Source organism: Alternaria novae-zelandiae (genome assembly GCF_023758075.1).
Source record: "Alternaria novae-zelandiae strain BMP 2774 chromosome Unknown scaffold_17, whole genome shotgun sequence".
In the NCBI taxonomy this organism is placed as follows: Eukaryota; Fungi; Ascomycota; class Dothideomycetes; order Pleosporales; family Pleosporaceae; genus Alternaria; species Alternaria novae-zelandiae.
In genome coordinates, this window is record NW_026056977.1 from 795,712 (window position 1) to 812,462 (window position 16,751).

Below are 16,751 nucleotides of genomic sequence, written 5' to 3' on the forward strand. Positions count from 1 at the left end.
ACCGGACGACTGCCAGGCAGTGCCAGCACTGCGCAGCTGTCGTTGCTGCTGTCGCCTGCTCCGCATGCCTCTTGGCAGAACCGTTCTTGTGGGACCCGCTGTGATAACAGCCATGCGGGCCTGATGAGCGCGCGATATGACCATGGCCATCCGACTGCCACCCCCACGGCGACTGCGACTGCACCCAGTCCGTCGCACTCCCCAAACACCTCATGAGCTCATGAGGTCGCCCTCCGCCCTCCGCCCTCCCTCATCGCATCCCCCAACAGCCTCACCCGTCCGGACTAGGCAGTCCATGATGCCGTGGCTGCGGCCGCCGCACAGGTGCCGAACTCCAGCTAGTCCAGCCGTCACCCACCTTATTCGTGTGCGTGCCATCCGTCGTCGAATGGCGTCTTCACCGATTCACACACGCTAGCCTCATCATACCATTGTGCACGTGAGCGCCAAGTCAGACATGCATCGGAGACATGCGCTACTTTGGTATGCTGGCTGCGCTCCACCACTCAACGATTTGTCTCAGGTAACAAGCAGCTTCAACCTCCCGTCAGCAGATGGCTTTTGTGTTGCTAGACAAGGTTTCATTCTCAGACAGGTCGCTAGCCGTCCGTACCTGGGGAAGCAGTTCACCGTCCATGCGCCTGCGCAAATGTGCACACGCGGGGTAGTATGGGGATACGAGCCAGGCCTCGTTTGCCCACTTGGTACGTCTCTCACGAATTCGTCGTGTCAGTCTGCCCTCCTTTGTCCGCAGAAGACCCGCGTAGGGTCTCCTGATTCCAGGCCTTGCTATCGCACCGAACAGAACGGAGAGCCTCACGGATGCCGGCAGCAGGCCTAGCTCCTGCCAGGCTAGACAAGATGATAGGACAGTTGCGGCTTCTCACATTCACTCTCAAGCTCCGGGCAATGTCCGACAATCATCCCACTATGATGCATCAAACGTTCAATGCCTGAGGGTCGGAGTTTGTCCGACACGTACGAGTAGAGCAGCTACGCCATGCTGTGGGACATGTCTCGAAGCGAGCGGGCCATGGCTACTCTTTAAAATCCTCATCTCCGCCCTAGCAATTCTTCCGGCGCCAGGTAGAGTTGTACAAGATCTCCAGGGCTCGCTTCCGGGACCCTCAAATCTACGATGCCCGGCCCGACAGCAGACGTTTCAAAGACTCTGGCCAGGCCGAGGCAGTCTGTATGGAGAAATGCTTCCGTGTTTACATCTTGAAGATCGTCATTTCGCCGGCACTTGGTAGGGAACGACAGAAACGAAGGCGCCCGCAAGCGCTGGATCTTGAACAACCGGCGGCTGCGGTTGGAACAGCGACTAGGGCTCCTCGGACCTCTATTTATGTCTCCACTTGAACCCTGCGCTAGCAACCAGCACCGTCGATAGGACCCGCTGGGTCTTGGGTATTAGCGTCGATATCGTCTGAACGCATCCGGCTCTTGCACACGCGGACACTGCGCTTTCAAGCGACGCAGAAGAGCGGTCTGATGGTTGCGGTTCGACACAATACTGCGTGCAGATCCGCTAGATACATGTCTAGCACGTGAATTGACTATTGGCTGTGGTGGAGAGCGCTTGACAGAGTTTCGGCTCACTAGCTGGAAGCGCCTTAGCTTGCACAGGTAATTTCGACTTCCCACGACGCCATGGAGCTCTCGTGGAGACGAACCTGTGGCCGTCGATGGCGCAATTCAAGTGCACAATCGGAAGTGGGGAGCGAAGGGAGAACTTCCCGAGTATCCCGCCTGCTCGAGAGTCGCGGTCTTTGAGAGACGTTGATGTCAGAGACCGATATCTGGAAGCTTCGTGGTGCAGCGGATGCAGTTAGAGCGTGCCAAGATTTCAGTGAAAGCAGATGTCGTACAGTAACTCCATCTTGCTGGGAGTCGGATGCGATCTGAGATGCCAAGTACTACAACTCGCTTCACGATGCATGAGATGCAATGCTCCACGTTCACGATGCTCGCGTGTGAAATGTCGAAGCTTCTTCCTGGGCAAGGCTGGAGCTCCAAGCTCGGCTCAGCGGTCCATGCATAACCTGATCCCCGCAAACATCAACCCCACAAACCGTCTGACAGCTATGCACGTCATGTCCTACCTCTGAATGCAACCCTGAGTCGCATACTCCATCCACGCAGACTATCGCCATGACCTCAAAGTTCTTCTGCCTCCGTTCAGCGCGTCTCGCTGCGCGTTACCCGTGCCCGCGACGAACATTTGCTTCAGCCGCCTCTAGCCGCGCAGACCACGTTCGCATTGTGGAAGTCGGGCCACGCGATGGGTTGCAGAATGAGAAGCAGACGATACCGCTGGCGACCAAGATAGAGCTGATTGAGAGGCTGGCGAAGACTGGTCTGACCACCATTGAGGCAGGCTCCTTCGTCTCGCCCAAATGGGTACCACAGGTGAGCCAAAGTTGTTGAAGCTGAGGACGTACATACGCTGACCATCAAGACAGATGGCCAATTCGGCTGAGATCCTCGAACACGTCCTCTCTCGAACGCCCCAATCGCCGCATCCGATCACGTACCAATGGCTTCTACCCAACGTCAAGGGCTTCGACAACTTCCTCTCCATGTGGCAGTCCAAGTCGCAGCCAGGACAAGACGCATACCCAACACCGCCATCATCCCCAGGCACGGACAACGGACCAGCCCTGAACACATCCTCCTCAGACCCCAACGCCATGCCCTCCGCCTCCTCCGGCGCTGAAGCCATGAACGCGAGCCGCGACACCCAAGCCCCCATCCACGAACTCTCCATCTTCACCGCCGCAACCGAGTCCTTCACACAAAAGAACACAAATTGCTCCATCGCCGAGTCGCTACAACGTTTCGAGCCCATCATGTCAAAGGCAAAGGAAATGGACCTCAAAGTGCGCGCCTACATTTCTGTCGCCCTCGGGTGTCCCTACGAAGGCCCAGACGTAGATCCACACAAGGTAGCAGAGCTAGCAGTGAGCTTACTAGAAATGGGCGCAGACGAGATATCAGTCGCAGACACCACGGGCATGGGCACCGCACCGAAGACCCTCGAGCTACTCAAGACGTTGAACGCAGCGGGTGTGAACAAGGATGACCTAGCACTCCACTTCCACGACACATACGGCCAGGCGCTCGTCAACTCCGTCGTTGCTCTCGAACACGGTATTCGTACGTTTGACGCGGCGGTGGGTGGGCTGGGTGGTTGTCCGTTCAGTCCTGGTGCGACGGGGAATGTTGCGACGGAGGATTTGGTGCATTGTTTCCACAGTCTAGGTGCGAAGACCGGCGTTGATCTCGAGGGGCTGGCAGAGGTGGGCGAGTGGATATCGAAGGAGTTGGGGAGAGGCAATGATAGTAGGGCGGGTAAGGCGACGTTGTCGAGGTTGAGAAAGGCGAGGGCGTAAAGGGGTTGGATTGGGGGGTTTTTGTTCAAATCGGACTTCTGATTGAGGATGCTTGATCATCTTGATGCAGACTCATGATAGTGGGCCTGCACAGTCATTGCGAGGAGGCTCATTTGAAGTCTCTGGCGCTTCGGAGAAGCCCCCTCGCAATGACTGTGTAAGCTCACTATCATGAGTCTGCATCTGCTGTCTGCCTTTCTGATCTAAGTGGAAAATAGTCTCAAAGTGTCAATACCAAGATAATGAATCAACGTTTCAAATTGATAGCCTGCATATTCAAATGTCGAGGACAAATCGTGCTGGATTAGATTTAGTAGTTGTTGCTGCTGTATGGACTTGTCCGAGATAGCGATGGTATCGAGATGTGGCCACCTAGTATTCTAGTGCCAGTGCCAGGCCGTACAATGTGCTCCTCGGTCGTCCCTTCGTCATATACGCCGCGCTACTGATGGTGCAATTCGGACAGTAGGGCTGTGAAGATGAAGATGAGTCGGTTCCCACTAAACAAAAGTTCGTACGGGATATTTGCAATTCACAGGTACAGAAGACTAGGGCCTATTTTCTTGACTCTAGTGCGCCGTGTTGCGAGAAATCTAGTGGTCGTCAAACGCTCCTTCCTCACTTGCACTGCGCTAGTGATGAGGCAACTCCCCAGGGCTATTTATTCGCGCCCACACTTGCCCACCTAACCCATCGCTCATAGATCCTGCTTGACAACTCCACTACGACCACGCCTACTCGCCATCACTATCATAAGCTTGATACCTTCTGAGGCTACTCTACCTCTGACCTCTCTCGCTGGTACGTACAGTTCTGAGCTCATGTAGGTGTCGCACCTTCCTCTGCTTCTCATACTAACTGAATGATAGCAGTAGTCATGGCGGCCAACCTTCCCAGCCTACCGATAGAGCTCCTTCTCAATATCGTTGCCTGTGCGGAGACTCGCTCCAGCAGTCGCAAGCTATGCGAAGCGCTTCGTCTTACATGCAAAGAGCTCGATAGGAAGATTGTGCGGTATTTTGGTAACACCCACTACAAGCGAATCAAACTATCTTTCAGCGAGACAGGACTCAACCGGTTGCTGCGCATCTCAAAGGGACCACTAGCGCACCATGTCGAGTCTTTGACGATCCAATGTGGTACCGTCCATCCATTCCGGGACGTATGCATACAGAAGGACCCAAATTCACTATTGGACGAGAACATCAACAACTGGCTAAAGGATGGTAACTGTGCAGAAATTCTCGCGTCTGCTTTGTCTAAGCTACCGAATCTTGTTGGGTTTCACATCAGGGAGACTGGCTACACTTTCAGGGTCCGAGAACGGAAGCAACTCGAGCTACTGTGGGATTATTGGGCTACAACATTGAGAACGCTGCTGGCAACAACAATTCCTACTATCCGGTCTCTCGAGGAGTTATCCATATGCGCCAACAGCACTATCATGGCAGCTGATCCCTCTCACCTGGGAGACATCATCACCTTCACGGATCAACTTGGAAAGCTTCGGATGCTTCAGATAGACATGGTTTTCGGTAATGACAAAGGTACGTCCAAGACTGGGGCTCATATAGCCGCTCGATACTGAATGGTTACAGATAATGATGCTGATGATATTCGCAATCTTTGCAGCCTGATTCGAGCCGCCGCAAGATTAGATGACCTACACATCGGATTTGGAGGTACAACTCACTGCGACAAAGTCTTCGAATCCATCAATCTGCCCTTGAATCTGCCCGCGCTGCGTCGGCTATCCTTGTCCAATCTGAAAACGACACAGACTCAGCTCGAAGACTGTTTACGCTCCATCAAAGATACTTTAAGGATTCTATGCTTGGAGGAGGTATGGACCCGTAAGGTCACCTGGCCTGTCGGAATCGTACGTTTTATTAGGAAAGAATTAAATCTGGAAGAGGTCACCATACGACAACTCGATATCGGCTACTTAGGCCTCCACCTCAGCAGGTTCCACCAACTTCGTCCGAGTATCGTGGAAAAGGACTATCGCTATCATCCAGAACTGCATGATGACGGGTGGGCATATGTTGATTGGGAAGACGATGGTTGTGACGAGGTTACCCTCAAGTATGAAGATGGTGATGACATCAAGTACTGGCTCAGAATGATTGAAGAAGACTACAGGTTGAAGACATCTTGGGGTTTTGACGGTGGAAGATGGATGATTAAGGATACTACTGATACTGCTCAGTGTTGAACTTCATGGTTACTCTAGCTTTTCTCAGTCATGAATCAGTCCAAACTGCCGGCAAACGATAGGATTCAAGCATATGGCTCAAATGCCAGGTTGTCAAACGATAAGCGCACCTTCCATGAAAAAGCGCCCCACGAGCTTCCACTTCTGTGGTTTCTTGTAAAGCTTGTCCTTTCCGTTGTTGTTCACAGCGAGGAACGCATAATGGAGTTTCTCGAACTAAAGTCGACGATTATCACTCACATTTTGTTGCGCACACACATACTGTCAAATATCGATAGTTCACCCGTTTCTAAGACCATCTTCACCTAAGGGGTAGCTAGGATCTGCGCCGCAGTTTGTTGCACACATCATGTCCAACCTCATATCGGGACTTGGATTTGTCGCCAGCCAGTGGAGCTCAGTACCACTAAAAACGAGCATGCGAGATAAAGCCATTCCTCCTTGTCCATACATACGGCTTATATAGTTAACAAGTACCTCGGGTTACGTATGATGTTGGTTGCAGGAGGTATGTGTGACTCGTTAAGGTGTCATGGCCGCACCATGGGATGAAGTGGATAGTAACCATGGTACAGTTTTGTCATCACAGCCACATGAAAATAATGTGAAACAGAGCCGAGTATATATTCTGTTGATCATACCTACAGGTACGAATAACCTGAGCCGTGAACTCTTTTCACGACCCTCTTAACCTCTTCCAAAAACGTCGCGACCCATCATACTAGCGCTTGCGCAGTACCAGCAGTCACAATGGCATCTTCCCAAGACATACCCATCGAAAACCTCACTCTTGAGCACAAGGCGCCACGTCTCATCCTCGACGGCCTCCTAGACCGCATGTCACCAATCTCCGCTCTCATAGACCCATTACCCAAAAACCGTGTCTGCGGGTCTCTTGAAATCTTCCCCACAGAAATCCTCCTCCAAATCATCGAAGATCTTACCATCAGAGACACGATGCGTTTCCGACGCTGCTGCCGCTTCGCCATGCACCTCGTCGACACCGAATCGCCGCTGCGGTACGCGTTGAAATGGGCGCCAAACACCGTGAAAGGAATGATAGCGATACGAAATACAGCGCATATCACACCGACGATGTTATTTCGCACGCTCCGACATCGACGCTGCTCGTTCAAACGGAGTGGGAAAAAGTGTTGTGGAAGGTTAGCAGAAATAATCTACCTACCTACATGCACGCGTCTCTGCCGTTCCTGTCTAGAGATAGGCCACAGGCGGCCCGCGAGTAAAGAGGCGGTAGTTCGGTACGTTGGCGACATAGGCCATGAGAATCTGAGCACTTTGCCCCATTTCCGGGCTTTACCTGTCACGTTGACGAATGGGGTAAACAGATTCTGGGTCAAGGCAGAGGAGAAAATGTACGATTGGGAATACGTCGATGAGGTGTTTCCCCATCAGCCAGAACTTCGCAGTGATCGATACAACACATATTGGATCAATCGTCGCATCTTCCTTGGCGAAATGAAGGTGCAGCAACGGTTTAGCTACCTAGCTCATCTTACAGATGTGGATGTCGTACCGAAGATGACAGTCATGGGTATGTGCTCTGTCTGGGCTCCGGCGATTGACCCAGTGCCATTAGCAGCGGAGAAGCAGTTCTACTGCTTGTGTTGCTTAGGCACGGCGATGAGGCGAGAAGTCTTTACTAGAGAGGAGTTCTTAGTTCATCTTAGGGATGTGTGCCGTGTCAGGCCGAAAGGTATTTGGTATCGGAACGATCTTCCTGAGCTGGTTCTTGCAAGCCATTGATCGCATGTCTGATAGTCTCCTATACATACACGGTAATCTTAACACTGTCTCTTTATGGAGGGTCGTGAATCTTGTATGAGGCCAGCGAAAGACAAGGAAGTTATGCTGAAGACGCGCTGCTCAGGCGAGCAAGGGACGGGTATGATCTCGGGGTATAAGAAAATATGTATCAAGGTCCTCTCCGTCGCCAGACTGATATTGTCGTTCGATACTGTCGTTCGAGACCAGCGACGTGTAATTAGCAGAGAAACTTAGTATGAAGCAGGGACATGTTCTGGCCCATCCGTGCTTGAACGCACGTGAAATATTAAGCCTGGTATCAATAACGGGGACATTCATAATATATTCAAGCACAAATTTCATTGCATACCATTGCGACTCTTGCAACCCACTCCATCTTGTCCAGCTCTCTCTCTTGACTTCGAGTGACAGCGCTCGATCGTCATCACAGCCACGGCACCGCCGACGATCATCGGTAGCAGCCACGACGTCACGCACTGCCACCAATGCCTGATCGCCGGCTAAGGTAATTTCGTGGGGAAGGTAGCGTGCGGCTGCGGAGGGTCCTCCGCATCATAGCAGATAGGGGAAAAGCAACTGCCGCAGCTAAAACGATCACGATCAGGCTGAGTTCAGGTTTTGCTAGTTTGGTTACACAGCACCGCGAGCATTAGACACATAACGGCGCTGCGTACCACTACCGGATCAGACGGATCCGAGATCAACGAACCACGACGGCTTATGCGAACGCGAAGGAAAAAGAAAAGAGAAGCGTGCGTGATGCGGGAACGCTGGGCGTGTGGGCGATGGAACGGTGGAACACATTTGTGTTTCTTTCATGTGACGGTCGAAACATTGGAATATCGAAACTTGGAATGGACATGACTTCGAGGAGGGTCTGGAACGTGTGCAGGGAGTTACCCGCCCATGTGCATTGTGCCTGTCAGACTGTGGCTTGCCTCGCATCCAGTCGCAGCCACGTCGACGAATTCCTCCAAAGGAACCCTGGAAAATCACCAACACCTCATCTGCCAAGTTTGCGCTTGAGATCATCTTGCTTGTGGGCAGCATCATCGCAAGCTCCGAATTTGAGTTTCTTTCGTCGGCGAGACCCTCGGTCGGGGCGCAGTCCAGGACGCTGTTTGGTCGATTCAGGGCACAAGTTTGATGAGATGGGTCGGTGAAAAAAATGACGTGTGGTCGATGGCAGAGTAAAAGCAGGGTTCAAAAAGCGGGCTAGTGGGTAGCGTGGCTGACGCACGGGGCGGGATCGACAGCGAACTTTGACGGAACAAGGCAGGCACGACGACGCCAATGCTGCATCATGGAAAGCGAGTTGCAAGGCTGCGTCATCGCCTAGGGCAGTATCGAAACGGACAGAGACACATAAATCCTTTTCGCTCCCCCTGTGGCTGGCGAGTATTCACAGTCTAACATCACAACAACATACACCTTGAGCATCGCCCTTCTCGTCACTTCTCCGATCCTAGCACCTCTCTCATCTACCTCGAGTCTTAATTGCGACAATGGGTTTCGGCGGCGCTGCTTTGAAGTTGGGCTCTACAGCGCTGTATGCGCTTGAGTTCTGCTGTGCCGCGATTATCCTCGGTATCTACAGTTACTTCCTATCTGTAGAGGCGGACCGCGATGTCAACATTCCCGTCTGGCAACAGGCCGTTACCGGTCTCGCTGGTGCGACAGTCCTATACACCATCTTCGCAGTCCTATTGACCTGCTTCCTTGGCGGAAAGGTAAGACAACCCCTTGGCAAGATAACTACCAACACACACTAATGCCATCACCAGAAAATCTTTGCTTTCCTCGGCATACTCCTCGACATCCTCTGCTGCGGTGCCATGATCGCCGTCGCCGTCCTGACCTGCGATGGCGCATCCTCTTGCTCCGGCCGCGTTGAGACACCCCTCGGTGACGGACCCGCCAACTCCAAGGAAGGCTTCGGTTCCAACGGCCGCGGCGACCAGATCACCTACTCCGCCTCGCTCGGCACGATCTGCAAGCTCAACACCGCCTGTTTCGCCGTCGCCATCATCGGCGCCTTCCTCTTCCTGCTCAGCGCCCTCGTCCAGGTCTTCCTCATGAAGCACCACAAGAAGGAGAAGGCGTTCGGTCCCGGTCCCAGCAACGGCTACACCAAGGGCTCCGGCATGAAGTTCTGGCAGCGCCGCAAGGCTAACCGCACTACTGGACACCGCGACCCTGAAGTCGGTACCGTCCCTGCCACTACCGCTGGTGGCCTTGCTGTCCCTGCTGGCACCCACGACTACCGCCCCAGCCACGACACCGCTTACACTGGCTCCACCGTCGCTGCTCCCCATACTGGCTTCGCGACTGACAAGCCCGTGACCGGTGGATACCACACTGCTCCTCACGTTGCCCCTACGGCCAACTACGCCAACAACGGTAACACCGCTACCTACGGCTCAGCCACCAACTACTAAGCCATTACACCCTACCTTCATCAGAAGATGAGATTGGCGATGCTCTAGATTGAGTAAGGTCTATGCTTATGAGCATGACCACTTTTCCTTACTACTTGTACTCTATTACGACGTTTATGCATTATACCACACACGGAGAGGAGAGAGTTGAACACTCGAGATGAGATGAGATCAGAAGAGATTGTATGATGAAGTGGATACGATACGAAACCTAATACCTAATGTCAATACTAAGAAATATACATTTATGATCTAAAATACTACTGTGCCCTGGGTGATTCTGGTATCGTGTCTTTATTACGTGTCATTGTCATCAACAAGATCTTTGAGCACGGCCATCGATGAAGTACAAGGCGAACCATCCGTCAATCTCATTGCACAACACTATCCAGGACCCCAAATTTCACAAACGTGAAAAACCTCGTCACGTCCCCGCAAACCAGCGGTGAATGTGGACAACACGCATGATCGACATGTAGCCGCCGAGAGTATTGGATAGACCACTAGCTCGGGTTTTCACGAACCTTATGCATTGCCTGCCGCCTAGGGAATGCTTGTCGACTATCTTCCGCTAATTAACCCTACTTCACACGATGAGCAACAGTAATATAAAAGAACAATTAACATGCTTCACTCCACAATTTATTTACCCGAGCCCCCAAAGTCTTCTTAGGTCTGCTGCTCTACCAGAGGTCGTCCAGCCAATCTCCTGCTCTATCTTGGATAGGTGTCTCAACAGCGCGAGCTTCTCTGCCGCATACTTTACATCGTTTACCATGTCGCTCTCATTCAGTCGTGGTGGGACACCTTGCTGCATAGTCGAGCTATCGCCGAATACCTGCCCAGCAATGTAAAGAGGCTGTAAGTGATTGGCCCAGTTGGCATGCGATGAATTCGCTAAGCTGATCCCACAGAGCTCTTTGGCATGCCAGATTGGATCATACTTCTCTGTCTCAGCGCGGGTCTCGTCCTGATATACATTTCCTGTCCGTAGCAACAGAATGGACCCAGCATGGTAGAAAGTGTTGCCGCAAACCGATGAGTTGCTGGTATGTAGAATAGTCGGAAATGGGTTCCCTTGATGTGCCTCTGTTCTGACGAGAGAAAGAACTTGCCTCGGACGATGAATTCGCCAATCTTGTAGTTCACGCCACAATGCGTTAATAGTAGACGGGCTGTCAGATAAGTGTCCTTGTTGTTTCCGGCTCATTGCAATGAGATTTATTATCTTCGCGAAGATAAGTATAGCAAGATTGCAGTAAGTGTCAATTGATGCAGTGGCCGCAATTGACCGCACATTGCTGTCATCGACCCAATCACCGGTTGGTATCAGGGTCTCTTCTTCGAGAACAAAGGCTGCCCATACATCTGAGAACGATTCAGCAAGAGTACGTGATGCGATGTAACCAAAATGTACCTATACGTGCGAAAGTCCAGAAACAGGCATTTACGAGTCCTGGACTAGAGCCGTTCCAACCTTTAGACTTCAAGTTCCAGACACAGCCCTGTAGAAGAAGTCAACATTGGCAATCCACCAATCTTACCTGGCAAACGAACCTTAAGATGGCGTCTGCACTCGCCAACATCAGAAGCCATCATTTCGTAGACACTTAGTAGGATACAGGTGGCTAATGTAGCTTCACCACACTGAGATGGTTCGTAGTGAAGCAGTGACTGCACAGCATGCTGATAAAGGCTCAACGTACTCTGACGCTGACTGTGACGTAGGGCGTCAAGCTGTCGGGATGCCAGAGCCATGGCTGCGGCTGCGAACGGTTTGTTCTCCATCAATTTATGAACATATGATCCTGTAAAGTGCCTGCCTGAGTCTGTGGCCTCGCACCACGTCCCCGTTTCTTGCAGATACACACGAACGAGCCGAGCTTGTTCCGCCTTCGACACAGGAAGGTCAGCCTCAATCTCTGATGGCGCAATACAGCTGACGGCTCGATCAAGTAGGAATGAGGAGGCTGACGTGCTCACCGACGAAGCATGCCAGGACGGAGAGGGAAAGGTGCTTTGGAGCAAACGACCGCTATCTTCAAGACCCTGACTTTGAGCCGTCGCGGCCAATCCTGCCGCGACGTTGCGGTCCAACACAACCGAACTTGACGAGGTGAGCTCCAATTCGGCGTACTCTGCAACGGAAGCTTCTAGATGATAATCAGAAGTGCTCGCGTCCAAGTGGCTTTCTGACCGAGCTGCGGCCGCGCTCGAGCTCCCAGGATCTAGGGATGTGGCAGCGTAGAAATCTTGGTACTCGCGCACGATTTGATCCGTGTTATCCACGATCTGAACACTGTGAGCACGCACACTTGAGGAAGACCTATGAAAGCTGTCGACCCTAGCTTACAGTCGTTACGGATTGCCCGCCAGATTGGCCTCGTTCCCCTTCAACGGCAAGCAAAGCAGCGCTATCCTCGCTGGACAATTGTAGCGCTCTGGACGGATGGAACGACGCTTTCAGACCCCAGCGGCACTCATCACCGCGAGCTTGACAACTCCGGCATCGTGGCTGAGCTCCATCGCCTAGGAAAAATGAACCAAAAAAACACGCACGAGAACTGGGATAGAACGCACACTTCCGCCTTCTGCGCCGGCAGCATAGGCTTCAGCTTGCAACATTAGCATTATGAAGGCAATGATGACGTAGTTTCGATCTTACCAACCCAATCGAGACCTTGTTCGACTGGCTTGCGCAACAATCTCTGGGTCACCTGCCATTGAGGCAATATGTCAGAAATTATCGAGGTGATCGTAGAGAAGGTGGGTAAGCTCTGGAGCGCTTCCACTTGCCCTGACGCCAGGGTCTCAACGATACCAAGCACTTTACCGAGGTTGGGCCGTGTCAGAAGCAAGCCGAAGCACCCGATATCCGAAATAGGAAAGCACGCACGAAAATGATCGCACATCGCCTCCCCTAAGCGCTATCTAGCCAGACATAGGCCGAACCCAGCATGTAGTCTGGAAGAAAACACGTGCAGTCGGATCTCCATCCGACGGATGATCAAAGACCTGGCGCTTGCGGTTACACCTGTATGAATGGCCCTACCTAGGTAGTGCATACAAGGAACCATCTGCTCGGCGGTGTGGTTTGGTATGTAGACACATGACGTTATCAACATTGGGTTCAATATACTTGGTGCCGCTAGAAAGCTATAAAGGCGCTCAGGTACGATCACCAAGCTGGGTATCGAACTTGCTTCGTCACACCTTTTACCCCCCAACTTTTACACAGCGGCCAGCCTATTTCGCCATGACCAAACAACGAGTTTTTCGACTGCCCCAGCGCACTTCCATCCAAGACCTTCAGGTTAGCGAAGAGGACGTGCCCGAACCCTCCGCTCAACAAGTCTTGATCCGAATCAAGAATGTAGCTCTCAACTTCCGCGACTTTGCTGTTTCCACCGGAAAGTACCCTTTCCCAGTGAAAGACAATGTGGTGCCTTGCTCTGATCTTTCTGGAGAGGTTGTACGTGTGGGTAGCCACGTCGAGGACTTCGCCGAGGGAGACAAGGTGATTGCATCCTTTGACTTGAAGACCTTGTACGGTGCTATGCCGGATTGGCACCATAGCTTGGGTGGCTGTTACGATGGAGTTCTTCGAGAATTTATTACATTGCCTAGTTCGGCACTCTTCAGGGTACCTTCAACTACTAAGCTCAGCTTCGCTCAGCTCTCGGCTCTGGTCTGCACAGGAACCACCGCGTGGAATGCGCTTTACGGCAACGTTCCGTTGAAGCCTGGCCAGACAGTGCTCTTTCTCGGTAAGGGTTCTTTCTTTTTCTAATCATAAGAGCTACCGCTGATTACATTTGTAGGCACTGGTGGTGTTTCGATCACTGGGCTTATTCTGGCTAGGGCTGCAGGCGCTGTCACGATCATCACTTCTTCGTCAGACGACAAGCTCGCGCACGTTCAAAAAACGTACGGTGCCGACTATACCATCAATTACAAATCGACTCCTGCTTGGTCTCAGGAGGTGCTCAGGATCACCAATGGCCACGGTGCAGATTTCATTCTCGAGAACGGCGGAGCTGGAACGATCGGTCAAAGCATTGATGCAGTGGCTTACGGCGGAAACATTGCTGTAATAGGGTTCCTTGCCTCCTGTCCCCAGGAGAAGATGCCTGACGTGGCGGCGCTTGCCCTATCGAAGGGTGCAATCGTCCGCGGCATCATGGTTGGATCTAAGCAACAGCTGGAAGATGTCACACGCTTTGTGACTTCCAAGAACCTCAATGTGCCCGTAGAGAAGGTGTTTGGCTTCGGGAGGGATGAGGTCGTTTCTGCATTTGAGTATTTGGTATCAGGTCAACACATCGGCAAGGTGTGCATTGCTGTAAACTAAGGTAGCTACCCTTGAGGCGACAGTCCAGCAGCAATCTGTTTCCCTCTGGCCTCGTCTAGAAGATTCGCTATGTCCTTGTCAACCAGGTCGAATTCTCTTTCAACGAGACCCTTGCGCTCCTCTGACCTCGGCTCAAAGACAGCAACAAACGGTTTTGGGCCGGACACAAACCCAGTTGTAAACATTTCTTCTGACACGTTGATCCTCGCGCCATCTTTAGAGCGTATGTTGAACGCCCAAAGCAGCCTTGCCATCGCTATTGCTAGCGAGTTCCGTGCGATGAATCGTCCAGGGCAAACTCTGCGGCCGTATCCAAAGTTGGCAGGCTGCGTCTTTTCGATCCAGCGTTCAGGCCGGAACACTTCTGGTGAGTCAAATGTGCTAGCGTTCTGGCGCATGGCGGCGAACACAGGAACCACAACCGAGCCCTTGGGTATCAGATAACCTTTGTAGAAGTCCTCCTGAGTCGTGGCATGCGGAATCCCAGCTGGCACAATGTGTCGCCATCGAAAGTTTTCCTCTACCACAGCCTGGAGATAGGGCAGCTTGCTCAGATCTTCGAAGCCAGGAAGACGGTTAGTACCGACGACTTCATCGAGCTCTTTCTGCGCGGTGGCAATCCAATCTGGGTAGGCTACGCATGCCAAAATGAAAATCTGCAATTGGACTTGTGTAGTTTCGACGCCAGCATCACACAAAATACCAAGGTCCCATGCTATCTCTGTCGGAGCGAGATCTGTTGCCTCCTTTGACTTGTTGAATTCCTTGGCCCAGTTCCATCCCTTGCGCTTAAGTGCGTCTTGCATGTTGGCCATGTGGAGATTTTCCCACATCTGGTACCACGCCTCAGCCGTTTTCTTCCATGGCGTCAATGGTGCTGGGAGGCGGTTGAGAGACGGGAAGAGATCGACTATCCACGCGCCCACCTGACCGGCAATAGTAAAGTTCTTAAGACACTCGTGACTGGTCTGAAGTTGCCATTCGTCGCCGGTGATGATGCGCATACCGAAGGTGATGGAATATACGATGCTCGCCGCAAAACGCTCAAACTCCTTGGGGAAGTCGTTTGATTGAAGAAGGTTCTTCAAGAGCTGTTTGCTCTCTAGGTCCTGGATTGCCGTGTAACAGGCTGACGCACGCGGACTGAGCACAGGAGCTTCTAGTCGTTGGTGCAAGAGAAAGTCACTATCGAATGGCTTGAACATTATGTGCTTGCTCTTGCACGTCAACTCTTGTGCCATGACCTTGGAATATATCAGGTCGCTATTACAGCTGTCGGCAGAACGGACTCGTGACTTACCATGCGTGGCCGACTACTGTAGATTATTGCCTTCTTGTCAAGCAGATCTTTGGCCACCTCGTGGTCTCCAATCAATATCACATTCGTGCCGCCGAAATTGAGGTACACAAGAGGACCATACTGTTCCACCCATCTCTGGTATGTAACCCAGACGGCTTCTTTGGGAGCCTGGTGTAAATTGCCGAGAATGGGCAACCGAGGCGGTCCCGGAGGTAAATTCGAGTCTTGTCGTTTACGGAGCCAGAGGTACAATATTGCCAGCAGACTGACAACGAATAGGACTGTTGTTGATAATGTGGCCATTGTGAATAGGTTGGAGTGGTTTATATCCAGAAATTCGAGGCATGAGGGAATACGCTGTTTATCCGAAGATGCGATACAACGCGATAGCAGGGCATGTTTTGAGCTTTCGGTGCTTCATCTCATGCGAGGCTTCGATACGGCCCGCTCCCTGAACTTGAGTGGGGCGGACCACGGCCCGTCCTTTGTCACAGCCAATGACAGTGCGTGGGGGCTACTGGGTTGATACGAGCGTACCCAGGTAGCGTTGTGTAGGATTGCGGCACAGCTTGAGCCATCAAATCATGAACGCTCATGAGACGCTTCTACAGGAATTTCGGCAAGTAGGACAGTGTGCCGCGCCAGAAGCCATACGGCACAAGCTTGGCATACCTGAACGAGCGATAGCACGCTCGAATGACCCATACTTGGGACCCAGTATGTCCAGGAGCAGTATGAGAACGATGCTCTGCCCTGTGAAGTGTCTTTTGAGTGCCGTTGCGATGCATTCGAGGTTTGTCGCTGCTCCTTTCCGCAGACATGAATGATTATCGAAAAGTCCTCAATGTTGTTGGGTGGACGCTGGTCTCATTTTCATCCATCTTCGTCTTAGCGCGATCATATACACGCGCACGAATCGTGACGACGACTCTGGGCTGGGACGACTGGTGTATGATTGCGGGCCTGGTGAGTTCGACCTTAGACCTCAGTCCTACATTCGATTGCCATTGACTTACTCGAACATCAGATCTTCGCTGTAGTGTGTACATCGCTCGTAGCAGCCGGCACTGCGCACGGCCTTGGACAACATGTATGGGACATCAGTGATCCAGAAGATCAGGCTGTGGCTACCATGTACGTGCTGTTGGCGCCTTGCTTCTCCATCGTCAGCGCTTTCTTCACGAAAGCCTCCATCATCATCGCACTAATGAGAGTAAGTACACAGTACTATGCAATGGACGTGACTCTCAGCTTACCAGCCTAG

At 52.2% G+C, this 16,751-nt stretch overlaps 4 protein-coding genes across 4 annotated transcripts; 3 read left to right on the forward strand and 1 right to left on the reverse strand.

Annotated features, from left to right (window-relative positions):
• Positions 1-2,154: 2,154 nt before the first annotated feature.
• J4E88_008078 (uncharacterized protein) lies at positions 2,155-3,395 on the forward strand (the record flags this gene model as incomplete). Its single annotated transcript, XM_049401691.1, has 2 exons — positions 2,155-2,412; positions 2,466-3,395. 2 exons carry the CDS (start codon positions 2,155-2,157, stop codon positions 3,393-3,395), a joined length of 1,188 nt encoding a protein of 395 aa, XP_049252764.1.
• Positions 3,396-8,903: 5,508 nt separating this feature from the next.
• Positions 8,904-9,836, forward strand: J4E88_008079 (uncharacterized protein; the record flags this gene model as incomplete). Its single annotated transcript, XM_049401692.1, has 2 exons — positions 8,904-9,128; positions 9,183-9,836. The coding sequence occupies 2 exons, from the start codon at positions 8,904-8,906 to the stop codon at positions 9,834-9,836; spliced, it is 879 nt and encodes a 292-aa protein (XP_049252765.1).
• A 3,256-nt stretch (positions 9,837-13,092) lies between these two features.
• Positions 13,093-14,187, forward strand: J4E88_008080 (uncharacterized protein; the record flags this gene model as incomplete). Its single annotated transcript, XM_049401693.1, has 2 exons — positions 13,093-13,603; positions 13,658-14,187. The coding sequence occupies 2 exons, from the start codon at positions 13,093-13,095 to the stop codon at positions 14,185-14,187; spliced, it is 1,041 nt and encodes a 346-aa protein (XP_049252766.1).
• Positions 14,188-14,192: 5 nt separating this feature from the next.
• On the reverse strand, positions 14,193-15,790 carry J4E88_008081 (uncharacterized protein; the record flags this gene model as incomplete). Its single annotated transcript, XM_049401694.1, has 2 exons — positions 14,193-15,431; positions 15,488-15,790. The coding sequence occupies 2 exons, from the start codon at positions 15,788-15,790 to the stop codon at positions 14,193-14,195; spliced, it is 1,542 nt and encodes a 513-aa protein (XP_049252767.1).
• Between the last annotated feature and the right edge of the window lie 961 nt (positions 15,791-16,751).